At 39.8% G+C, this 27,987-nt stretch overlaps 1 protein-coding gene across 1 annotated transcript in view; it reads right to left on the reverse strand.

The window, feature by feature from the left end:
* Positions 1-1,670: 1,670 nt before the first annotated feature.
* The window catches only part of Ralbp1l3 (ralA binding protein 1 like 3), a 32,981-nt gene continuing 6,664 nt past the window's right edge, over positions 1,671-27,987 (reverse strand). The window contains 9 exon segments of the mRNA XM_063286890.1: positions 1,671-4,403; positions 4,406-6,341; positions 8,492-8,631; positions 19,140-19,395; positions 20,835-20,850; positions 20,852-21,022; positions 21,409-21,518; positions 22,889-23,071; positions 26,478-26,541. Coding sequence (XP_063142960.1) covers positions 4,255-4,403; positions 4,406-6,341; positions 8,492-8,631; positions 19,140-19,395; positions 20,835-20,850; positions 20,852-21,022; positions 21,409-21,488 — 2,748 coding nt within the window. The 5' untranslated portion in view covers positions 21,489-21,518; positions 22,889-23,071; positions 26,478-26,541 and the 3' untranslated portion in view covers positions 1,671-4,254.

Here is a 27,987-nt window from a genome sequence, read left to right on the forward strand (position 1 = left end):
GAATGTTTAAAAAGTGACAATACATGTCTGAGCTAAGGAAACCTCTTGGCATAGAACATCATTCCAGCTTATAATCCTGTAAACACAAGCCTATGTACCTTACAAAAAGCATTGCTTATATATTGGTGTAGTCCCCCCAAGTGTTTACTGTATCATTACTTTGGCATTACTTTGGCATTAATTTTTCCACCCAGAGTTCCTTCATCTGGGATGCTAAGCCAATTTTCATAAAAATCCAAGGTTAGTAAGCTTCCATCAATGTTAATAATAAAATCATTTTTTTATTGAAAATAAAACAAAAAAAGTAATAGTCAATGTACATTGTAGAAAGTACTTGAAAAACATTTTTGTTTAAAATTAGCAATTTAGACCAGTGATTCTCAACTTGTGGGTCATAATCATTACAGTGTCAAATATATTTTCCATATCAGATATTCTATCCATTTTTCTTTATAATCACATCAGGAGCAAAATTTGAATTATGAAGAGAAGCAAAATGAAGTAATGGTTAAGAGTCACAACGCCATGAGAAAAATATTAGTGTTACAGGATTAGGGAGGCTGAGAATCATTGGTTGAGAGTGCACTTCCCTAAAAGATTCTCAAACTGCCATGGCTCCAGAATCTTGGCTCAAAAGTGGAACCTATATGCAGGATCTTATTTTTTTCTTCCCTAAGACTAGAATCAATGAAGCAGAGTCCTAGTTACTATAGCAATGAAGTAAACCTACCGTCTGTTCAAATTGCCTCTCCTGGCTTCTAGACTACACCACTCCTTGCAATCATAGATCTCCACTCCACTTCCCAGCTCAAAGCTCTCTCTGCCTAAAGGAAACCAGCTCCTACATGGAATATGGAGACAGGAGCCTATCATAAGTGCTCTCTGAGAGGCTCCATCCAGCAGCTGACTGGAATAGGATTGAAGAGCCATAGCCAATCATTGGATTTTATGGATCAATCAGGGACTTGTACGGAAGAAATGGGGGAAGGATTCCACACCCTAAAGGAGATAGGAACTCCATAGGAAGAGCTACAGAATCAACTACACAGGACCACTGGGAGCTACCAAAAGCTGAATTACCATCTAAAAAGCCTACAGAAGCTGTACCATGACCTACTGCACATTTATAGCAAACGTAAAGCTTGGTCTCCATGTGCGTCCCCCAACATGTGGAGCAGAACTATCTGCAAGCTCTTGACTTGAAACCCCTCCCCAACTGGCCTTAGGGGAGAAGATGGTCTAACCCTGAACAGAGTGAGGTGCCAGGGTAGTAGGATAAACCAGGGGCCCGTAACTGGCTCAGAGAAGGAAAAAGGCTTTGTGAGGAGAGAATGGGGGTGTGTGTCAGCATAGGAGACATAAAATTAACAAATAAATAAATGTAAAATAATAATAATGATTATAATAATGATGATGATGATGATAGTAACTAATAAAATAAATGAACAAAACAAAGAAACAAAGACCATAGTCCTCTTCTTGGAAATAGGCAACTGTCAAAAATGGCAGCACCAGAAATTACTTGATCCTAACTGTATAATTTGGTGAATGTGTAGAGTACACACAGAGTAAAGTTGTAATATACATGTAGACCTCTGCTTACAGACCACCTGGAATAGTGATGAAGTTTCTTATATGTTTTCCACATGAGAACGTCTCAGTTTCATACCTTTTTCTTAAAATTGGTAAATATTCAACAATATAAATTAAGTTGTAAGCATCAGTTTGTTTAAAGAACAGAAACTGTCTTTGTTCGTAAAATACCACAAATAACTTTCATGTTGTACTAAAGGTAGCAAGTCATAAAACTGGAAGAATCCCAGGTGCTCTTGTACCTGTAAATTGCTTTGAATGCACATGGCTACCTTCAGTCACTGATCTTAACTTTCTCCCCATGATGTGGTCCCAAGTTTCTGGCAATTTGAACCAGACACACTTGGCAAGCTCAAGAGCCAAGGAGGAATCATTGGGTACCTTTGCCCAATGTTACTAAACATAGTTAATCGCAGAACACTATCTTTTCTCTTGATGTCTGGGCCATAGGTCCATAGTCTTCTGAGAGGTGAATTCAGATCAAGGCCCAAACAGAAATAAAACAATATTTGCTCTAGACTCACTGCAGCTCCCTGGCAAATTAAGAGTGGTAGACAGGTTAAATGTAGCTTGGGTTAATTCTTGACTACTTGACATGGAATTAGAATGTCAATATCTGGCAAAAGTTAAAGTGCTGGATTGTTTTTTGATTAAGAAGGAAAACAATTTTGTTTATCTACTGGACAGAGGGCAATATCAAACATTGACAGCCTATTGTGGGTCAGTGGTGGACTAGCCATTTTGAACTGTTATTTGTGAGGGATAAGTTTTGGTAAGTATTATTTAAGACATGAATTTTGTAAAACACACTTTTATCACTATTACTACTTGTCCTGCTATTGCTTTACAATATACGGCCCGAGGTGAATCAGTGGGAATATATGTAACGCCAAACTAAAGCCGATCTGTTATATGATTATTTTACCTTCCAACAGAAGCTGTTCACCTGTGTCTTTGGGATGAATCTTGTGACATTCTAATCTTGTCAGACTTTTACCTGCCATGTGTCTTATCAAGAGATCATGAGTCCATGGTTCCAGAAAACAGGGATGGTATAACAAGCACGTGTTCTTCATTCCAATTAATATATCGTTCGGTGTCTATCTTATCCCTCAGGGACCAGTGTGAATATTCAGAAAAGTGAAATTGCTGGTTAGTGTTTTTGATTGGGAATGAAAACAATTCCATGTATCTACTGTAGGGAGGGCAATATCCAACATCGAACACCAATTTTTTTTTCTCAAAGGCTGCTGAATTTATTTCCTTAATCAATAATGGTCCTGGCAAAAATTAGTAAACCAACATTGAGACATTTGTAATGAAATTTTAAAAACCCATGATACCTTGATAGAAATTAGAGTTTACACAAACAAAAAGAATTCTTCGATATTGCCAGCAAATATAGAATGAGTGTTGCACATCTGACGGGTGCAGCAAGGCATTTGTACATTTTCATTTGACACCTGACCACCTTTCCAGTCTCCATAACATCTTCTCTCCAGATTTAAAAAATAGTATGCTGATTTCTATAACAAAGCTTTTTTTTTCTGTACAAAAATCAAATAATGGCCAACAAGTCACAACAGTGCAATAGGTAGAGGCTAATGAAAAATCGCACAAAACAGGTGCTGAAATAAATACTGACTGGGGAGTAGACAGAGCCCTCCTGTGGTTTTGTTGCTCACTTTAGAGTGTGGCATTTGTCTTCAGAGCCACAGGGTACCTCCCTGGGGGCCACTCATCAGACAGTGAAATCCGGTTGCCTAAGAGTCCGGCCTCCCAGACCACTGGGAGCAGTTGTCTTGGGTTAGAGGCAAACACCAGGTGCGGTCAATTACAGTTATGCTTTCCTTCCTTCCGCTCAGTTCTGTCAGAGTCCTTAAGCAGCCCCTTGAGATGACATGGACAGGTGAAAGTTGTGCATGAGAGCATCTACATGGCTTATCCTGGCAGAGGTGTGGGTATCCCAGCCCAAGCTAGCAACTGAAGTCACTGTGGAAGGTGACTTTCCTGGAAGGTCAGTGTGGAAAAGGACTCTGGTGTGAGAAGCGTCCTGTGCAACCTCAGGGTCAAGGTGGTCATCTCTGACCACCTCTGAGAAAAGGCCCTTGCTGCTCCCTGGCAGTGAGTGGGTGGCCTGCCCTGCCCAGGCTGGTGGCAGGCTGCATGGTAACCTCCCTCTGCAACCAAACTGGGCCGTCCTGACTCACAATGACAGACTCGGAGCTGGAAAAGAAAAGTGGTACACACAGGGCAGGAACAAGGAACCCCAGCGTGAGCCTTTTTGGCCAGTCAGAGAATATGAGGCAGATCCCCACTGAACAATCTGCACCAAAAGGTGTGGAAGGCACAAGCAAGAGTGGCCAGGGACCCTGCAGGGCTGGTAAGACCACGAGCGTCCACAAGGCAGGCGCAGAAGTGACCTGGTTTGGTTCCCACCCTTTGATAAGAAAGAGATCCTGATTCTACTGTGATTTAAAGAACAACAACAACAACAACAACAACAACAACAACAACAACAAAGTTTTTTGGTTTAAAAAGAAGCCACTCAAGGGTTAAAATAGTTATTTTTATCAAAGAAAATTAATTTTCAAATAAGCTGACACTATCTGGAAATGCCTGTGTTCCCTGCAAGCGCTCCACCCCCGAGTGTCCACCGCTTCACCCTCCCAGGACCTGAGCCTGACGCGGAGTCAGACGTGTGCAAGAGTGAGCATCTCTGAGAGCCTTTACAGAACGCTGCCAGGCAGGACAGGCAGTGGACTCTGGCTTACAGTATGATGCACAGGGCCGGGGCAGTTCAGATGCATCTCCTTCGGGTCTTTGCTGGGCGAGGGCTTCACCTGCTCCTTGGCTGCTATCACCTCAAGGACACCTTCACAGGGCAGTGGGCCTGTGCCCCCTTGCCTCTCGGGCTCCTCCTCCTGGAGCTGCTGCTCAGACTTGGCTCGCTGCATCTGGAGCAACCGGAGCTGCACTCGGAGCTCAACGATGGCCTCCCGCTCTTCACCAACTGCTTGGTTCAAGTGATTGTTCTTTATTTCTAACTCTTCATTCTGCCTCTGTAAGTCTTCCAGAATGATCTGCAGCTCCTCCTCATCCTTGCTCTCGCACTCACTGTCAGAAGAGTGCTCCTCTGTCTCGCTGCGGCCATGCTGGCGACTCTGGATCTCCGCAATCTCAGCTCGGAGGCGGTGGACCTCTTCTTTCTCCGAGGCGATCTGACTACGCAGAAACTGCTCCATGGCCAGGAGCTCCTCCTGCTCAGTCAGGATCTCATTCTCCTGGGCAAGGAGGATATTTATGTCCTCCTCAATTTCCTTCGTTTCTTCTTTGGAAACATCCTCTTTCAATAGGCTGGCTATCTCCTGGGAAATCTTGGTCTCACACTCTTGTCTTTTAGCTTCCCTCAGCTTTCTCTTGAGGGCAGTCAGAATCCTCTGTACTTCCCATAATCTTTCTTCTTTAGATAAGTCCTTTATCCCGCGCTGCAGATCTCGATGTAAACAGTTCAAAAGGAACTCCTGTCTCCTGATCTCTTCCTTGATGCCTGCTTGGGTCTCTGGCAGTGTAGGCATTGTGGCCATGTTGGACCAACGCAGAGGTCTCGTTACTTGCTTCAGGACCACGGTGCTAAAGAGCTCTTGCACGTGTGTGAAAAGCACACACAGGACCCGATTGCTGATCTGGACAGTTGGGCTCAGCACTAGAGAGATGTTCTGGATGCTCATCTTGGTTTCTATCTCCTTCGCAATGATGTGGTCCATGTGCACAATGAGCCAGGAAAGCAGAAGGTGGTTATACTCGGGCAGTTCCCTGAGCAAGCGCTGGAACTCCTGCACTTTCTCCATCTCTGTGGTCCTCCGACAAGCCTCTTCAAATCGGGGCATAAGCTCTCTGGTAAGCAAATTCTCGGGAAGGTCTCGCAAATACTGCTTCAGCAAGCTGGCTACAGTGTTAGGTTCATATTCTTTCAAGTTTGGAGACTCCTCTCGATCATAGGCTGCTTTCAGCTCATCTACCTTTGATTTGACTCCTGACCCTCGGTACATGCCTTCACACTTCATGCCATGCTGCTCCATGTAGTCCACGCACTCTCGGAAGACAGCTGGCAGCCGGATGCCGTCGTACATCATGGTCCTCTCTACTGCGTCAGCCAAGGGAGCGCCGAAAATGGGTCTGAGACTTGGGACGTCCGTCTGAGGCACCTCTGACTCCTGAGTTGGCTTCTTCTTTTTCTTCTTCTCCTTCCACTGTTTAACAACATAGGCGGCCGTCAAGTCTTTACATTTCTTTTCTTTATGCTTTTCCTCTTTGTGCTTTTCCTCTTTATGCTTTTCTTCTTTGGGCTTTTCTTTGATTTTAAAATCCTTTTCCTTCTTTTTAGAGAAGCTGGGCTTTTTGAACACATGGATTCCCTTAGACCTCTTCATCTTGGAAGGACTTTCAGCTTCATCTCCAGAGCTGTCTTCCTGGAAGGCAGCGTAGCCTTCAGTCCTTTTCTCCTTTTTCTTAAATTTTCCCTTTTTCTTTCCATGGTCTTTCTCATCATCTGACACGATATCAGGAGGCTCGTGGAGGATGTCATGGGGAGGCAAAGGCTCATCCATTCGGTACAATCCAGGAAATTTTGTAGGGCTGATCTCCTTGGAGCTGGGAGTCCGGGTCAGCCCGCTGCCATGCTCAGCCCGGCGGTGTTCACTAGGGCTGCTGGTGGGGGGCAGGAAGGACTCGGTTATGCTGAAGCCCTGAGGAGGAAGGGAAGTGGTCTTCTGTTACCTATCCGTTCCACCAGTGCCTGCAGCCGAGCGACAGTCTGCTCTGCTGCAGCCGCTGCCTCCTGCGCTGTCCCCTGGCCGGCTGCAGGAACCCCATTCCCACCCCGCCCAGCCTTCGCCTGTTTACACCAATTCTTGATCAGTGGTGGACTAGAAAACTAGTTTTCTAGTTAACTAGTGGTTACCAGAAAACTCTGCCATTTTGAGCTGTTATTTCTGAAGGACATTTTTTGGTAAGTGTTATTGAAACATGTGTTTTGTGAAATACACTTTTACCACTATTGTAACTTGTTCCACTATTACTTCACATGGTATGGTCAGAGGTGAAATCAGTAGGAACTTTTCTAACGCCAAACTAAAGCCCATCTGATCTATGAGGATGTTAACTTCCAACAGAGGTTGTTCACCTATGTCTTTGTGATGGATCTTTGAGGTTGTCAGACTTTTAAATGCTATGCCTCTTATCAAGATGGCATGTGTCCATAGCTCCAGGAAACAGACATCCTCATGTAATCTCAAGGACAGAAAGGACATATGCATCTCTAGAGGAATGTTAATGTTGATGATGTAAAAACCTTCCTCATCTTTAAGAAAGATGCTGTTATAAGCACGTATTCTTCATTCCAGTCAATGTGTTGTCACTGTCAAGCCTACACCTCAGGGACCAGTGTGATTCTTTAAGTAGAATTTCGAATATGTGATCTGATTCTTGTCCTTTGTCTGCAATTATGGATAACATATCCTGTGTGGGATAAGGATAAGCTTGTAGCATTAGAAATCCACACCTGAAGCACAAATATGTCTTTTATTGTGAACCTGAGCAAGGACAGTTTTGGCTGCACAGCTATAACTGAGAGGAATAAAGTAGTCATTGAACTTTTTTCTGTTTTAGCTTCCAAATACATTTTCTTCCCTAATCCATTTTCCCCCCATTTGTAACATCATGGTTTTGTTTGGACTTCTGTTCCCCAAAGCATTTTGGTGAATGGTCCTTTATTACTTTCTGATTCCTTCTATGAATATTTTTCTCAAGCTTGGCATTCTAAGTAAATATTGGGATATTTCCCTTCTAGAGATCAAATCAGTATTTTACTTCCTGTCTGTCCTGGCCTCTATTATGTATCCTGTTTTTTATTTTAATAAATATTATTTCACTATACTATTAAGACTTTAATTTCCTTTTCTGTGACTTCTTTTTTTTTTTTTTCTTTTTTTCGGAGCTGGGGACCGAACCCAGGGCCTTGCACTTGCGAGGCAAGTGCTCTACCACTGAGCTAAATCCCCAACCCTTTCTGTGACTTCTTATTTTTAACTATGTCTAAAGATGCTGTCACATTTAAGCACCCAAGTATTTGTCAATTATTCTTCCATAATTTTATTCTGTAAAAATGACTACCATACACAGATTTATTCCATATTTTCTCTATTTTCAATTGATTACATGATTAAAAACATGGTTACCAGAAAACTCTGCTCTAAAATACCTAAGAAATGTGTAGTAATGCTCATGTATCTGACAAGATAAATTTGATCACACATAGCATAAATTCCTAGCTCAGTTATAGTGCTAAAATAGATGTGGACAGTAAATATATATTTCCAAAGAAGTTTAGTAACTAGTTTAAAATAGATTAAGCCATATTAGACAGCATTTAAATCTAGACCACTATGATAAAAGATGTTACTATATAGCAAAAAAATAATGTATACATCTAATTCATTGATAATGTACAGTAAAAGTCTATAGATATCATTAATTATAAAAGATTGAGTAATCTCAGAGGCAATGATATTAAGGGATTGACTCCAGAATAATATGGAGTCATAAAGAAGCTGGAAGACTTTACAGTCGGGTTATCAGCGGTGTACTTCCCTAGACCCATTTCCTCCAAGAAGCTGGTGGGTTAGGATCTTTGATGCAATCAGGGTAAAACATGGGAATATTATTTCTTTTTATTCTGTATTTTTGATTTCTTTCAATTACATGACTCAAACTTCAGTGCAAATTATTTCTATTTTAAAATGATCTTACCTTCATGTATAGGTTATCTAAACATTAATCTGTTTGATTAAATAATTCCTTAAATGAAGGTGCTGTAGAAACCCAAACTGATACTCACAAGTTTTGGAGTAGGCAAAGTTTTGTCTTCTAAAAGACCCGAAAGAGATTTGCCAAACAAACATTTCTGTTTTGCTTGTGGTGGATTAATAGATGTTACGGTTGGGTTAGTATATACAATGCCTTCATGTTTTTGTGAATCTAAGAAAGAAGGGAAATCATTGCTGTAATTGCTGAACTCATTTAGTCCTCATTTAGCCCTAGCATACGTACCTTTTTCCCTTTACCACCTGCATGCCTTATACAATATCACAAACACACAGAAAATAACTAATTAATATTATAACATTTATAATGATCTTGCTTCCTAAGGCACTCGATATATAGTTGTATATGGCCCATTCTTCATGCATAAAGAGTAAGTTATTGTGTTTGCCTTGAAAGCTATGCTTAAAGATATTAGAATCAAACAGTCATATAGTACCAATCTTTTCATCCCCTTCTGTGACTTTCTGACTGCCGTGGCCAACAGTAAAGTACCAGCAGTATCTGTACTTCACAACACAATTTGCCTAATTGCACGTCTGTTACATTCCTTGGCTTTCTCCACTGATCTTTGAGCAAATCTGAGATCGTAGTGTCTATGTCAACCATATGGGTTTATTATGCTATATTTTCAGATTTTCATAAGAGACTAGGATGCTGGCACATGCCTTTATTTCTAGATCTCAGGAAGCAGAACCAAGGGGATCTATGTAAATTTGATTTCAGTTTGGTTCACTGATCAACCTCCATGATGGCCAGAGCTGTTACATACAGAAAATCCAATTTGCTATTGAGTTGCTATTTTCTTTAAGAATCTATGAGACTTGACCTCACACTAGTCAGAATGGCTAAGAATAAAAACTCAGGTGACAGCAAATGCTGGTGAGGATGTGGAGAAAGAGGAACACTCCTCCATTGTTGGTGGGATTGCAGACTGGTACAACCATTCTGGAAATCAGTCCGGAGGTTTCTCAGAAAATTGGACGTTGAACTAACTAAGGACCCAGCTATACCTCTCTTGGGCATATACCCAAAAGATGCCCCTACATATAACAAAGACATGTGCTCCACTATGTTCATAGCAGCCTTATTTATAATAGGCAGAAGCTGGAAAGAACCCAGATGCCTTTCAGCAGAGGAATGGATACAGAAAATGTGGTACATCTACACAATGGAATATTACTCAGCTATCAAAAACAATGACTTTATGAAATTCATAGGCAAATGGATGGAAGTGGAAAATATCATCCTGAGTGAGGTTACCCAATCACAGAAAAACACACATGGTATGCACTCATTGATAAGTGGATATTAGCTCAAATGCTTGAATTACCCTAGATGCACAGAACACATGAAACTCAAGAAGGATGACCAAAATGTAAATGCTTCACTCCTTCTTTAAAAGGGGAACAAGAATACCCTTAGGAGGGAATAGGGAGGCAAAGTGTAGAAGAGAGGTAGAAGGAACATCCATTCAAAGCCTGCCCCACATGTGGCCCATTCATATACAGCCACCCAATTAGATAAGATGGATGAAGAAAAGAAGTGCAGGCTAAAAGGAACTAGATGTAGATCTCTCCTGAGAGACACAGCCAGAATACAGCAAATACATAGGCGAATGCCAGCAGCAAACCAATAAACTGAGAACGAGACCCCCATCGTTGAAGGATCAGAGGAAGGACTGAAAGAGCTTGAAGGGGACCCCATAGGAACAACAATGCCAACCAACCAGAGCTTCCAGGGACTAAGCCACTACACAAAGACTATACATGGACTGACCCTGGGGCTCCAACTGCACAAGTAGCAATGAATAGCCTAGTAAGAGCACCAGTGGAAGGGGAAGCCCTTGTTCTTGCCAAGAATGAATCCCCAGTAAACTTAATTGTTGGGGGGAGGGGGATAATGGGGGAAGGATTAGGAGGGAGCACCCATAGAGAAGGTAAGGCAGAGGGGTTAGGGGAATGCTGGCCTGGAAACCAGGAAAGGGAATAAAGATCGAAATGTAAATAAGAAATACCCAGGTTAATATAATGGAGAAAAATAAAAAAGAGCAACATGTAGAAGAATGCAGATCGATCCATGCTTATCACCCTGTACAAAGCTTAAGTCCAAGTGGATCAAGGACCTCCACATCAAACCAGACACACTCAAACTAATAGAAGAAAAACTAGGGAAGCATCTGGAACACATGGGCACTGGAAAAAATTTCCTGAACAAAACACCAATGGCTTATGCTCTAAGATCAAGAATCGACAAATGGGATCTCATAAAACTGCAAAGCTTCTGTAAGGCAAAGGACACTGTGGTTAGGACAAAACGGCAACCAACAGATTGGGAAAAGATCTTTACCAATCCTACAACAGATAGAGGCCTTATATCCAAAATATACAAAGAACTCAAGAAGTTAGACCGCAGGGAAACAAATAACCCTATTAAAAAATGGGGTTCAGAGCTAAACAAAGAATTCACAGCTGAGGAATGCCGAATGGCTGAGAAACACCTAAAGAAATGTTCAACATCTTTAGTCATAAGGGAAATGCAAATCAAAACAACCCTGAGATTTCACCTCACACCAGTGCGATTGGCTAAGATCAAAAACTCAGGTGACAGCAGATGCTGGCGAGGATGTGGAGAAAGAGGAACACTCCTCCATTGTTGGTGGGATTGCAGACTGGTAAAACCATTCTGGAAATCAGTCTGGAGGTTCCTCAGAAAATTGGACATTGAACTGCCTGAGGATCCAGCTATACCTCTCTTGGGCATATACCCAAAAGATGCCTCAACATATAAAAGAGACACGTGCTCCACTATGTTCATCGCAGCCTTATTTATAATAGCCAGAAGCTGGAAAGAACCCAGATGCCCTTCAACAGAGGAATGGATACAGAAAATGTGGTACATCTACACAATGGAATATTACTCAGCTATCAAAAACAACGAGTTTATGAAATTCGTAGGCAAATGGTTGGAACTGGAAAATATCATCCTGAGTGAGCTAACCCAATCACAGAAAGACATACATGGTATGCACTCATTGATAAGTGGCTATTAGCCCAAATGCTTGAATTACCCTAGATCCCTAGAACAAACGAAACTCAAGACGGATGATCAAATGTGAATGCTTCACTCCTTCTTTAAATGAGGAAAAAGAATACCCTTGGCAGGGAAGGGAGAGGCAAAGATTAAAACAGAGACTGAAGGAACACCCATTCAGAGCCTGCCCCACATGTGGCCCATACATATACAGCCACCCAATTAGACAAGATGGATGAAGCAAAGGAGTGCAGACCGACAGGAGCCGGATGTAGATCGCTCCTGAGAGACACAGCCAGAATACAGCAAATAGAGAGGCGAATGCCAGCAGCAAACCACTGAACTGAGAATAGGTCCCCCGTTGAAGGAATCAGAGAAAGAACTGGAAGAGCTTGAAGGGGCTCGAGACCCCAAAAATACAACAATGCCAAGCAACCAGAGCTTCCAGGGACTAAGCCACTACCTAAAGACTATACATGGACTGACCCTGGACTCTGACCCCATAGGTAGCAATGAATATCCTAGTAAGAGCACCAGTGGAAGGGGAAGCCCTGGGTCCTGCTAAGACTGAACCCCCAGTGAACTAGTCTATGGGGGGAGGGCGGCAATGGGGGGAGGGTTGGGAGGGGAACACCCATAAGTAAGGGGAGGGGGGAGGGGGATGTTTGCCCGGAAACCGGGAAAGGGAATAACACTCGAAATGTATATAAGAAATACTCAAGTTAATAAAAAAAAAATACTTAAAAAAAAAAAAAAAGAATCAGCACTCAAGCGGCAGGATCCATGCACTCCAGACACAGCCCTGACCTGAAGAGACCCGGATCAACAGTTCTCTGCACCAAAATCCCATGGGAGGGAGAGCTAAACCTTCAGAGGGGCAGACATGCCGGGGAAACCAGAAGACACTACACTCTGCCCACATTTTGACTCCAGAGGAAAACACCTAACACCATCTGGGATCCCGGTGCAAGGGGGGCCAGGAAAAGGCAGCGCAGGCCCTGCTGGTTGCCGCCCTCACGGAGAACTCAACAGCAGCCCCCAGGCAGCAACTTGAACCGCTGGACCACAGGTAAGACCAACTTCTCTACTCAAAGCGACCTGCCAGGTGGACTCAGGATACAGACCCACAGGAACAGCTGAAGACCAGTAGACAGGAAAGACTATACACCTGAAAGCAGAACACTCTGTTCCTATAACTGGCTGAAAGAAAACAGGAAAACAGGTATACAGCACCCCTGACACACAGTCCTATAGGAGAGTATAGCCATTGTCAGAAATAGCAGAAAAAGGTAACACCAGAGACAACCTGATGGCGAGAGGCAAGCGCAGGAACCCAAGCAACAGAAACTAAGACTACATGGCATCATCGGAGCCCAATTCTCCCAACAAAGCAAACATGGAATATCCAAACACACCAGAAAAGCAAGATCTAGTTTCAAAATCATATTTGATCATGATGCTGGAGGACTTCAAGAAAGACATGAAGAACTCCCTTAGAGAAACGCAGGAAAACAGAAATAAACAAGTAGAACCCTATAGAGAGGAATCACGAAAATCCCTGAAAGAATTCCAGGAAAACACAATCAAACAGGTGAAGGAATTGAAAATGGAAATAGAAGCAATAAAGAAAGCACAAAGGGAAACAACCATGGATATAGAAAACCAAAGGAAGAGACAAAGAGCTGCAGATACAAGCATCACCAACAGAATACAAGAGTTAGAAGAGAGAACCTCAGGAGCAGAAGATTCCATAGAAATCATCGACACAATGGTCAAAGATAATGTAAAATGGAAAAAGCTACTGGTTCAAAACATACAGGAAAACCAGGACTCAATGAGAAGATCAAACCTAAGGATAATAGGTATAGAGGAGAGTGAAGACTCCCAGCTCAAAGGACCAGTAAATATCTTCAACAAAATCATAGAAGAAAACTTCCCTAATCTAAAGAAAGAGATGCCCATAAACATACAAGAAGACTACAGAACTCCAAATAGATTGGACCAGAAAAGAAACTCCTCCCGTCACATAATAGTAAAACACCAAATGCACAAAACAAAGAGAATATTAAAAGCAGTAAGGGAAAAAGGTCAAGTAACATATAAAGGCAGACCTATCAGAATCACACCAGACTTCTCACCAGACACTATGAAAGCCAGAAGATCCTGGACAGATGTCATACAGACCCTAAGAGAATACAAATGACAGCCCAGGGTACTGTATCCAGCAAAACTCTCAATTAACATAGATGGAGAAACCAAGATATTCCATGACAAAACCAAACTTACCCAATATCTTTCTACAAATCGAGCACTAGAAAAGATAATAAATGGTAAAGCCCAACATAAGGAGGCAAGCTAAACCCTAGAAAAAGCAAAAAACTAATCATCTTGGCAACAAAACAAAGAAAAGAAAAGCACACAAACATAATCTCACATCCAAATATGAATATAACCGGAAGCAATAATCACTATTCGTTCATATCTCTCGAAATCAATGGTCTCAACTCCCAATAAAAAGACATAGACTAACAAACTGAATACTCAATGAGGACCCTGCATTCTGCTGCCTACAGGAAACACACCTGAGAGAAAAAGACAGACACTACCTCAGAGTGAAAGGCTGGAAAACTACTTTCCAAGCAAATGGTCTGAAGAAGCAAGCTGGAGTGGCCATTTTAATATCGAAAAAAATCGATTTTCAACTAAATGTCATCAAAAAAGATAAGGAAGGATACTTCATATTCATCAAAGGAAAAATCCACCAAGATGAACTCTCAATCCTAAATATTTATGCTCCAAATACAAGGGTACCAACATACATAAAGAAACCTTACTAAAGCTCAAAGCACACATTGCACCTCACACAATAATAGTGGGAGATTTCAACACCCCACTCTCACTGGACAGATCATGGAAACAAAAATTTAACAGAGACATAGACAGACTAAGAGAAGTCATGAACCAAATTGACGTAAAAGATATTTATAGAACTTTCTATCCTAACACAAAAAGATAAACCTTCTTCTCACCACGTCATGGTACTTTTTCCAAAATTGACCACATAATTGGTCATAAAAAAGGCATCAACAGATACAGAAAGTCAGAAATAATCCTATGCGTCCTATCAGACCACCACGGGCTAAAGCTGGTCTTCAATAACAATAAGGGAAGAACGCCCACATATACATGGAAGTTGAACAATGCTCTACGCAATGATGACCTTGTCAAGGAAGAAATAAAGAAAGAAATTAAAGACTTCTTAGAATTCAATGAAAATGAAGGTACAACATACCCAAACTTATGGGACACAATGAAAGCTGTGCTAAGAGGAAAACTCATAGCTCTGAATGTCTGCAGAAAGAAATAGGAGAGAGCATATATCAGCAACTTGAGAGCACACCTAAAAGCTCTAGAACAAAAAGAAGAAAATACACCTAGGAGGAGTAGAAGGCAGGAAATAATCAAACTCAGAGCTGAAATCAACCAAGTAGAAACAAAAAGGACCAAAGAAAGAATCAAGAGAACCAAAAGTTGGTTTGAGAAAATCAACAAGATAGATAAACCCTTAGCCAGACTAACGAGAGGAAACAGAGAGTGTGTCCAAATTAACAAAATCAGAAATGAAAAGGGAGACATAACTATCGAATCAGAGGAAATTCAAAAAATCATCAGATCTACTACAAAAGCCTATATTCAATAAAACTTCAAAATCTTCAGAAAATGGATAATTTCCTAGACAAATACCCAGTACCAAAGTTAAATCAGGAACAGATAAACCATTTAAACAACCCCATAACTCCTAAAGAAATAAAAGCAGTCATTAAAGGTCTCCCAACCAAAAAGAGCCCAGGTCCAGGCAGGTTCTGTGCAGAATTCTATCAGACCTCCATAGAAGACCTCAAACCAATACTATCCAAACTATTCCACAAAATTGAAACAGAAAAGATTGCTACCGAATTCCTTCTATGAAGCCACAATTACTCTCATACCTAAACCACACAAAGACCCAACAAAGAAAGAGAACTTCGGACGAATTTCCCTTATGAGGATCGAAGCAAAAATACTCAATAAAATTCTGACAAAACGAATCCAAGAGCACATCCAAACAGTCATCCACCATGATCAAGTAGGCTTCATCCCAGGCATGCAGGGATGGTTTAATATTCGGAGAACTATCAACATAATCTATTATATAAACAAACTGAAAGAACAAAACCACATGACCATTTCATTAGATGTTAAGAAAGCATTTGAAAATATTCAACACCCCTTCATCATAATAGTCCTAGAAAGAATAGGAATTCAAGACCCATACCTAAACATACTAAATGCCATATACGGCAAACCGGTAGCTAACATTAAACTAAATGGACAGAAATTTGAAGCAATCCCACTAAAATCAGGGACTAGACAAGGCTGCCCACTCTCTTCCTACTTATTCAATATAGTTCTTGAAGTTCTAGCCAGAGCAATCAGACAAAAATGGAGACCAAAGGGATATAGATTGGAAAAGAAGAAGTCAAAATATGACTATTTGCAGATGATAGGCAGTATTTTTCTGTGACCCCAAAAGTTCCACCAGAGAACTACTAAACCTAATAAACAACTTCAGCAAAGGGGCTGGGTATAAAATTAACTCAAATAAATCAGTAGCCTTCCTCTACACAAAAGAGAAACAAGCCAAGAAAGAAATTAGGGAAACGACATCCTTCATAAAAGTCCCAAATAATATAAAATACCTTAGTGTGATTTAACCAAGCAAGTGAAAGATCTATATGATAAGAACTTCAAGACTCTGAAGAAAGAAATTGAAGAAGACCTCAGAAGATGGAAATATCTCCCATGCTCATGCATTGGCAGGATTAATATAGGAAAAATGGCAATTTTACCAAAAGTGATCTACAGATTCAATGCAATCCCCATCAAAATACCAATCCAATTCTTCAGAGAGTTAGACAGAACAATTTGCAAATTCATTTGGAATAACAAAAAACCCAGGTTAGCTAAAACTATCCTCAAAAATAATAGGACTTCTGGGGGGGGGATCAATATCCCTGAACTCAAGCAGTATTACAGAGCAAAGGTGATAAAAACTGTATGGTATTGGTACAGAGTCAGACAGATAGACCAGTGGAATAGAATCGAAGACTCAGAAATGAACCCACACACCTATGGTCACTTGATTCTTGACAAAGGGGCCAAAACTATCCAATGGAAAAAAGATAGCATTTTCAGCAAATGATGGTGGTTCAACTTGAGGTCAGTCATGTAGAAGAATGCAGATCGATCCATGCTTATCACCCTGTACAAAGCTTAAGTCCAAGTGGACCAAGGACCTCCACATCAAACCAGATACACTCAAACTAATAGAAGAAAAAGAGGGGAAGCATCTGGAACACATGGGCACTGGAGAAAATTTCCTGAACAAAACACCAATGGCTTATGCTCTAAGATCCAGAATCGACAAATGGGATCTCATAAAACTGCAAAGCTTCTGTTAGGCAAAGGATACTGTTGTTAGGACAAATCGGCAACCAACAGATTGGGAAAAGATCTTTACCAATTGTACAACAGATAGAGGGCTTATATCCAAAATATACAAAGAACTCAAAAAGTTAGACTGCAGGGAGACAAATAACCCTATAAAAAAAGGGATTCAGAGCTAAACAAAGAATTCTGAGCTGAGGAATGCCGAATGGTGACAGCAAATGCTGGTGAGGATGTGGAGAAAGAGGAACACTCCTCCATTATTGGTGGGATTGCAGACTAGTACAATTGTAGGATGATGTCACAGGTGAGGCAGGTACAGGATAGAAGGAGGCCTGTCATTGGAGGAGAAGGAAGGATGGGTAGGAGAGAAGTTTGAAGGAAGAGGAGACGACTAGGGGAGAGGGGAGGAGACAGGGCGGAGGAGAGGGGCTGAGAAGCCGTGGCAGGACAAGATGGCAGGTGATGTTAAGATTCTGCTCTGTGTATATACAGGTTTTTATTAATGTTCTCAAGGGATGGATAGTACCAGGCTTTTTATGTTTAAGTGGGCAATTATATCTTACCAATTGGATCTAAGATTATTGTATTGTGTGTTCTTTTATGTGAGGGTTTGAGTGTAGGGAAGTGTGCGGCTGGGCTGTGTTTGCGCCAAGATAATCTAGCAGATATCTTGGGGCACTGTGGTGAGGACCTAGCAGGGTAAAAGACACCGTTAATCTTTTTTATATTTATCTGGGCACTGCGGTGTGGGCCCAGCGGGGTAAAAGACCAACAATACTTTTTATTATTTTTATATTTTTACAACAGATGGCGACAACCATTCTGGAAATCAGTCCGGAGGTTTCTCAGAAAATTGGACGTTGAACTACCTAAGGACCCAGCTATACCTCTCTTGGGCATATACCCAAAAGATGCCCCTACATATAACAAAGACATGTGCTCCACTATGTTCATAGCAGCCTTATTTATAATAGGCAGAAGCTGGAAAGAACCCAGATGCCCTTCAACAGAGGAATGGATACAGAAAATGTGGTGCATCTACACAATGGAATATTACTCAGCTATCAAAAACAATGACTTTATGAAATTCATAGGCAAATGGATGGAACTGGAAAATATCCTAAGTGAGGTAACCCAATCGCAGAAAAACACACATGATGTGCACACATTGATAAGTGGCTATTAGCCCAAATGCTTGAATTACCCTAGATGCACAGAACACATGAAACTCAAGAAGGATGACCAAAATGTGGACGCTTCACTCCTGCTTTAAAAGGGGAACAAGAATACCCTTGGGAGGGAATCGGGAGGCAAAGTTTAGAACAGAGGCAGAAGGAACATCCATTCAAAGCCTGCCCCACATGTGGCCCATTCATATGCAGCCACCCAATTAGATAAGATGGATGAAGAAAAGGAGTGCAGGCTGACAAGAACTGGAAGTAGGTCTCTCCTGAGAGACACAGCCAGAATACGGCAAATACATAGGTGAATGCCAGCAGCAAACCACTGAACTGAGAATGGGACCCCTGTTGAAGGAATCAGAGAAAGGACTGAAAGAGCTTGAAGGGGCTCGACACCCCAGATGACCAACAATGCCAACCAACCAGAGCTTCCAGGGACTAAGCCACGACCCAAAGATTATACATGGACTGACCCTGGACTCTGACCTCATAGGTAGCAATGAATAGCCTAGTAAGAGCACCAGTGGAAGGGGAAGCTCTTGGTCCTGCCAAAACTGAATTACCAGTAAACTTGATTGTTGGGGGGGAGGGTGGTAATGGGGGGAGGAGAGAGAGGGGAACACCCTTACAGAAGGGGAGTGGGAGGGGTTGGGGGGAATAACAATCGAAATGTAAACAAGAAATACTCAAGTTAATAAAGATGGAAAAAATGTTAAGAATCAATATATCACTGTAAGTATCATTTCTTTACATATTCTTGATTTCTTAATCTCATTTCTGTGTTTAACCTCTAGCATAACCTCAGGACCAGTGGAAAGAGGTACTAAAGTTTGGAAGCAAATTCTAACAATAGGATAATATCTATAATGCACAGGTGAAATTTTCCCTCACATGGTAAATCCTTCATTGGTGTTTGTTATAAATCATACTTTAAGTTCTGGGAGTAGAACAACTATGTACCTAGAAGGCCCGCATAGGGAAGAGCAGCTGGACTTTTCGGCAGTGTATTATAGCCAGGAGTGCATGTTTTCCCAATGGGGCAGCTGCTGAGTCCATGTTCGGTTTCCTTAATGTTTCCAATATTTGTTGCATTATTCTGGGAACATGAGGACTTTCCTCCAGGAGGATGATATAGTGATGTTCCAAGCCACAGTGCAGCCAAGTCCTCTCCAAAAACTTTTGGAGAATTTTCGATCATAAATTCTACTAGAGAAATCTATGAAAAAAGAGGGCAAACACAGAGGGTCTTTGTCATTTTGCATAGTTGCAAAATCACATTTTACTTCTTAGTCTTGGAGGCTAAAAATATGCCGTTCAAAGTTCTAAGAAAAATTTAGCTGTTAGAAATAGGGGCAGGCTTTTGTCAGAAATTTAAAAGATCGTGAGATCAGATGTTCAAGTGTGATCATCACAGTGCAATGTTACATAAGAGAATGATTTCCAGTTTTTACATTGTGTTGGCTAGTATGTGATACATACTGTACACTGAAATAGCTTTGGTTACATTTTACACATATATGTGTGAGCATGATTATAAGGCTGCTTATAGAAAGGCAGAGCTAAGGAGGGAAGATGGCCTCTGAATGTGGGTACCATTCTACTGAAAGTTCCCATGGGCTGTCTAAAAAGTAAGAGATAGGCAAACCCATCTGAGCAGTGAAATTCATGTGTCTCAGTGCAATGCAATGGTAACAGTTGCATCAATATATCACGGTAGGTGCCATTTCTTCACATATCTTTAGTTAATTACTTAACCTTAATACAGTGATGACTCAGTGCAGATGCAATGGTAACATCTTGATTTTATGATTCATTATATTGGGAGGTATTTGAAATAAGATCTACTGGGAGGAAATGGTATAATTATGTATCTTCAATGGCAGGTACTTTGGGACCCTGTCTTCTCCTGATCTTTGATTCTACACAATATGAGGAATATTATTGTTTCTCAGTTGAGTTGTTTTACAGTATGCTCCTTACAGGTCCAAGGACAATTGGTCAATTAATAATGGATCAGAAACTCAAATACTTAGAGTCAAAATAACCATTTGGTCACTGTACTGCATAAGTTTTGGTAGTTTATTATAGTACTTGAAAGATGGCTAACATAGAAAAGTATACACAATAATTTCTCTAAACCAATCATAACCAGCATCCTGAAGCCAATGGTATTTTACTCACATTAATCAGGAATTCTTAAGGACCATATCTGATAAAAAAAATCCAAATTGCATTGCCTTTTTTTGTTGGGGAAACCACCTTGAAAACAAGTAGAATTTCACACATTCTACACTGAATATGTCAAAATTAAGTCTTGATTGCTGAACCAAGTACCTAGGATTTTTTTTGGTATCATTTCACAGCATTTGTTCTCACTGGCTTAGTCTAAGGATATTCTAAATGACAAAGACAAAAGACTGAGTCACTGATCTCAAATACCCATTTATATTTTACTTAAAATGCACCAATGATTCCTTCTCTCCAGAAGAACACCTTTCAAAGCTGTACTTACTTTACAAAATGAAACAAAACAAAAACCAAAACAATCATCATCAACAACAACAACAAAATAACCAAGATTCTCAGGGTAATCCTGTTTTCCTGTCTCATTGTAAAGGCTTATCAATGCTAGGCATAAAGTTCTTATCTAATTACCTTTTTGCCAATATCATGTCACTCCATTATTGCAGGAGCTGGGCATGAATAAGAGACATGGGGCTAACCCAACAGATAGGTGGTAAGAAGACACTTCATTAAAAGGAGAGTTATTTTTAATTTCATATAATATACAAAAAAGTTGCCTCAGAAGAGCCGCATTTTCAGGTGGCATTTTATCTAAAAGACTGAACACAGAGACAGTTATTTTAAAGCAAATATACTCAATTTGTAAATATAAAGGAAGGGAACGGAGTAATCATATCGTATGCAGGATGCACTGTAAATAAAATGAAAGAATTTGTATTCAAATTATTGCTTGAAATATTTACCCAATTCAGAAAAGAGACAAATCTAATTGGAATTTGAAAGTAAGATTATAAGCCTGGGCTACTGTAATTCCCACTGTAACACACACTCTTTTAAAAGTGTCTTCCATGTTTGTGAACAATTGAAAGCTTTTGCTGTCTCTCAGTGTTCTTAGTAAATGTTTCTGTGATATGTAATCTCTAATGTGTGTAAGCAAATGTTACTTCTATTTTGTTGATGTTGTTCAGAGTTTGCCAACAATTACCTCTGCACTGCGGCTAATTTCTCTTCATCATTGACCTTTTCGGGTACACCAATCCACTCATCATATAGTTTTGAAGTCATTAGACTTCCCTTGATGTTTTGGAGGAAGTCCTTATAAAGAGAGGAAAAATATTTTTGTGGAAAAAAATTAAACATGAAAATTATTCAAAGTACATTCGCCTGTAAATTTCAGTTTAGTTCTAACTTTCTTCACAGTTCCCCAAATTTCCCCTAGATAGAACGTTCCATGATATGTGGGCCCAGTAAGTTTCATCTATTTAAGCTATTTACTAAAGAGTAAATTTTCAGATTTACTTGGACTACAGAAAAATCTTTCCTTAGCTCAGCATGCCTCTAGTAGACAGCTGAGCAAACTAGCACATATAAGCGATCAATACTCCAGTTCGAATACTATTTTTAAATGATAGAAACATACAATTATGATATGGTATTTTGATGGGGATTGCATTGAATCTGTAGATCGCTTTTGGTAAAATGGCCATTTTTACTATATTGATCCTGCCAATCCATGAGCATGGGAGATCTTTCCATCTTCTAAGGTCTTCTTCAATTTCTTTCTTCAGTGTCTTGAAGTTCTTATTGTACAGATCTTTTACTTGCTTGGTTAAAGTCACACCGAGGTACTTTATATTATTTGGGTCTATTATGAAGGGTGTCATTTCCCTAATTTCTTTCTCGGCTTGTTTCTCTTTTGTGTAGAGGAAGGCTACTGATTTATTTGAGTTAATTTTATACACAGCCACTTTGCTGAAGTTGTTTATCAGCTTTAGTAGTTCTCTGGTGCAACTTTTGGGATCACTTAAATATACTATCATATCATATCATCTGCAAATAGTGATATTTTGACTTCTTCTTTTCTCATCTATATCCCCTTGACCTCCTTTTGTTGTCTGATTGCTCTGGCTAGAACTTCAAGAACTATATTGAATAAGTAGGGAGAGAGTGGGCAGCCTTGTCTAAAGATATTTGTTATATGATTTGAAATGAGGTTAGAGACTGGGCTACAAGGCTAAGGTGATTTCTAGTCAAGCCTGCAACAGATTATCTTCAACACCATACATCTTGTTTTTCTATGTAGATTTCATTGCAATAGATTGTCAAAATATAGTTCATAAGTAATTTTGTGCTCTAATCATGAAACCACTTGATGGGAACATATCACGATCCATGTCTTAGACCTGCTTATTCTAATGGGACAAAAATGTGTGTACACAGTGTCTTGGCATACCAGTTTATGGCAAATATCTGTTTAGGAAAAATGAAATGTTCTCCCTATAACCAAGATTAGTCTTCACATCGGAATTTAGAGTTTTCTTAATATGGACCTGAAACATACTGCTTTAGTGTGTTTTTTTTACAGTGCCCCTCTTAAGCAAGAAAATGATAGTATGCTGTGATATTTTATGACAAATTAAAATGGGAACTAAGAAAAGCCACCTGAAGGAAGATGGCAGACTCACCTTTTTGCTGCTGGCTTCTTGCTGAGTTTCTGGGCTTCAAGATGAATTTCCCATGTACATCAGCGTTTAGGTATTTCATGATTACCCCAGGTAGGGAAGGGAAAGCTGTAAAATTTCTTAAGTCCCGTGAACTTAAGTTCTTTTGAATATTTATCATTCTAATGTCATGTGGATACTCATGCCCTATGAGAAAAAAACATGAATTGTAACTACTGTAACTGAATATAGGCAACCCTTCTGATACAATTTAGAATGCTTTGCTGTATTTCTTCTCCTTGTCCTCCTCCTCCTCCTTCTCCTCCTTCTCCTCCTCCTTCTCCTCCTTCTCCTCCCCCTCCTCCTCCTTCTCCCCCTTCTATTCCTCTTTTCCTTCCCCTCCTCCTCCTTCTCCTCCTCCTATTCCTCTTTTCCTCCTCCTCCTTCAGGATAATGTAGACTATAAATACTAGAACATTAGAACCATTACAGGGATACTATAATAAATTAAGCTGAGAACTCTAAAAATAATGAGGAGAAAATTTTCAGTGTATCACTTTGTTTAGAGAATATAGACCTAAGAATGCACTGTGTAGGGGGACTTTTGCTGTATTCTTCTCTATCCATTTTAAGACATGCCTGTTGGAGTATTAATATCAATAATATTTTTACATCATAAGAATCCTACTTCACCGGGGTTGGGGATTTAGCTCAGTGGTACAGCACTTGCCTAGCAAGCGCAAGGCCCTGGGTTCGATCCCCAGCTCCGAAAAAAAGAAGAAAAAAAAGAATCCTACTTCACTCCTCTAGCTTCATATTAAGCAATTCAAATATTTCACACTGCATACATAAAATAAAATGAGCACTAATTGTCTTCACAAAGATAATTGTGATATCCTATACTAGCAACTTAAAAGCACAATGAAAACCCATATCAAAAATAAGAAAACACACTAAAGAGAAGCAGACAACAGGAAATAATATTAAGTCTGAAATCAATTAGAAACAGAATCCATAAAACCAAGATCCTGTTCTTTGAGAAAATCAACAAGACACATAAACCTAAACTAAAAGTCTCAGAAATAGTATGCAAATTAACAAAATCAGAAATGAAAAGGGAGAAATAATAGAAATTGAAGAAATTAAAAAAAAATCATCAGGCTTTACTACAAAAGACTATACTTGACAAAGCTTGAAAATCTACATGAAATGGATGATTTTCTAGACAGATACCACATACCAAAGTTGAATCAAGATCAGATAAACTAATCAGTCCCATAACCCCTAAGAAACTAGAAGAATTCATTAAAAACAACCAGCAACAATAACAGTAACAAAAAGACTAGGGCACAATGCATAATTCAGTGCATAATTCTACAAGACTTTCAAATAAAAGCTAATACCAAAACTCCTTAAAGTATTCTCAAAATAGAAACAGAACTACAGAACTTGCTGGTGAGATTGTAGAGAAATGGGAAAGCTCTTCCATTACTGGTGGGATGGCAAACTTCTACCACCACTCTGGAAATCAATCTGGCTGTTCCTCAGTAAACAGGAAATAGTTGCACCTGAAGATGCTGATATACTGGTCCTGGGCATATAGCCAAAAGATGCTCCACAGTACCACAAAGATGCGAGCTCCACTATGTTAATAGAAGCCTTATTTGTAATAAGAAGCAACCCTGATGTCCTTCAACCAAAGAATGGATACAGATAATATGGTTTATTTACACAATGGAATACTATTCAGCTATTAAAAACAAAGGACATCGTGAAATTTGCGGGCAATTGCATGGATCTAGAGAATATTCTGAGTGAGCTAACCCAGACTCCAAAGGACATGAATGGTATATATTCATTAATCAGTGACACTACACAAAATATACAGAATATCCATGACACTAAAAGTTAAACCATAAGGAAAGCCTAAGTAAGGATGCTTCAATCCCACTTAGCAAAGGGAAATAAATAACCATGGAAGGCAGAGGGAAGGAGAGATATGTGTGAGGGTGGAATGGGAGGAGAACAGGTCAGGATCAGGTATGGGAGAGACATGAGAGAGGACAAGGGACCCAAGAGAATGAATGGAAATATACAGCAATATCCCAGAGACATGGGATAGGTGTGCTCCCAAGAGTCAGGGTAGGAAATTTTGCCAAAACTCAAAATCACGCAGATGTAAAATTTGAAGAGACCACCTTTTTAAATCAGACAGGACACCTGTGGATGGATAGGGATACTAACACACCTACAAAACTTTCAACCTCAAATTGCTCCTGTCTAAAAGAAAGGCAGGACAAAAATGGAATAGAGTCTGAAGCAGTTACCAGTCAGTGACAGGCTCAACTTGGGATCCATTCCATTATTAGGCACCAATCCCAAATATTATTACTGATGCAAAGTTGTGCTTGCAGCCAGTAGCCTAGCATGGCTGTCCTGAGAGGCCCTGCAAGCAGCTGACTAAAACAGATATAGATATTACATCTAACCATTGGACTGAGGTCAACAACCCCTATGGAAAAGTTGGGAGAATTGAAAGAACTGAAAGGATTGGAAACATCATAGAAAGACCAGCAATATCAACCTGGACCCCTGGGAGCTATCAGAGACTGAGCCACCAACTAAAGAGCATACATGGGCTGTTCAGAGGCCACAGGCACCTATGTACGAGAATGTTTTCTTATCTGGCATTAGTGGGAGAGCGTGCTCTTAAGTCTGCAGAGACTTATGTCACTGGTATGAAGGTCAACTTTATCAGTTAGAGCTTCAAATTTTCAGTAGCTTTTAAAAGATCAGCTTTGCAAGAATACTTGGTGATCTCAAATTTTTAATTCTTATTCAAACTTTTCTGATAATTTTATTACTATTATTTATTTATTTGGCAATAATCTAGTGAGAAAGAAAAGAAGGCAACAAACAGAATAGCTGTAATTAAGTCAGGTTGTCTCCAGAAATCAGAATATGATTTCATATTCAGTTGCAGAATTATTGGTCATAGGAGATGTGAACTGAATATTTTACATGGATTTGGAGAAAGGGCTATATTTCTAATATTCATTACAAAACAATCTACATAATTTGGAATAAATAAAAAAGTGAAGATTTTACATTTTAGATTTAAACTTGTTTCTCTGTGTAAGTCATTCACTCACATATATACCTGATCTCCATGTTAGACTTGGTGTCTGTGCAGGTCAGATGTGGGAATTAGATCCCCTGAAACTGGAGTTATAAATGGTTGTGAGCTACCATGTGAGTGACGGAAACCCTTGAGATATATAGCTAGGAAGAGTTTCTGTAATGATCACCAAATGACTTTTTAAAATTGTTTTCTCCAGAAACAATATGTCTAGAGTTTTGTTTTGTTTGCCTTATCAGGAAAATTGTTTCTAAAACAGAAAGCACAGAAAAATTCCTGTCATTCTAAGGCTGTTGATTATGAGGTATTAAATTGTATCTGAATGTTATATTAGTAATTAATTATGATTTAAATGAATGAAATTATATTTAAGTCATTCTGCTTTAGTGTTTATTCAAGTTTAAGACTAAATAATTAAAATAGTGAGGATTTACCAAACTCAGCTAGTCCCTCCTTAGATTTCCCTGTTATTACCTTGGAGTACTCTTGGAGCTTTCCCAGGGCCAAGACAGAACCACAGTTGGTAATCTTCAATGTTCTGGGAGGCAAAAAGAACCAACCATCACAAATAAACTGACATCAGAGTCTTGAAGAGTCTAGTGATTTCCTTTACTTACTATTTCTAGCTCTCTAGCAGGGAAATTATTTAAACCAGTATTAATGATATTTCCTCTGACCACAGGTTTGAGTAAACGGGACTGATTTCAGGAGAAAATCTTTGGGTACTTGCCTTTCCTCTTGGAGGGAGCCTTGATCTACTGATCCACAATAAAATAAGAAGTTGCATTCAGCCATTACCACTAACCAAGACAAATAGTATTATGAAATTTCTTACATCTGTGCAGACTGTGTGTGGTATATTGAACTTCGACTTAACATGAGCACAGAACCTAGTGTCCACAGAGGCATATACTCATGGTGGCTATGATGAGTTTAGCAAAGTTAACATTCAAAAGATATGATAACTTCGACAACAGTGAACACAAGAGTCAAAAACAGAGAGTCTTTGAGGGTGCCTAGAAGTGAAAACAGCCTTTGGCTTTCATTGAGGGATGTCCAGTCTGTGGAGATGAAGGACATGTGTCTATCCTGGAAAATAGGCCTGATGCTGAAAAGAAGTTCTAGAACATAATTACTGCACACAGTGTTATGGATCCATTTGAAATAATCATCTAAATAGAACATTCTGTTGAAATATTGAGCACCCTCTAGGAATGGCTCTAACTGGAGTTATTATTAATTTTATTTTCTTGTAGACTCCTATTTAAAACCAATGACATTGTCCCATAGAGTTTTTAAGTGTTAAATTAGCAGACAAAAAGCACTCAAGCAGACACACCACCAAATACCCATTTACACCCCAACATACATGGAGAGGTGATAATGAAACAGAAAGAGAAAGAGAGTGAGAGAGAGAGGCAGACAGAGGTAGAGGGGCATAAAGTTAGAGAGGCAGACTGACATGTGGATTCTCATTGTACAATCTCACAGAAAGCGATAGACAGGGATGCATAAACACAGAGAAACACACACACACACACACACAGTTACAAAGAGATACACATGCACATTTAAAAATAGAAAGACAATATATACACAGATATGTATGCAGAAAAGACATAGAAATGTAGACTCATTCATTAAAGATTTATTAAAAGTTAAAAATAAATACACTAGAACATGTACACTTACACGTCCACACAAGAGAAATAAAAACAAGAAGAGATGGGAAAGACTACAGAATTATATACAAAATAGGCAGTATAGCCTAATTTAAAAAAAAAGAAGAAGAAAGAAAAAAATATTCCCTCTAACATTGGCGTCCTTTAAATTAGGTGTGAGCATATGACAAATTAATCACAATTTATTACAGTAGATATGTATTATCTAGTGAAACTACACATACAGCTCAAACCATTGGGCTATGAGTTTCATTTCACATAAAACTAGACACAAATTCAAGAAAAAAATGTCACTCAAAGGA

This window comes from Rattus norvegicus, chromosome 4, assembly GCF_036323735.1.
Source record: "Rattus norvegicus strain BN/NHsdMcwi chromosome 4, GRCr8, whole genome shotgun sequence".
NCBI lineage: Eukaryota > Metazoa > Chordata > Mammalia > Rodentia > Muridae > Rattus > Rattus norvegicus.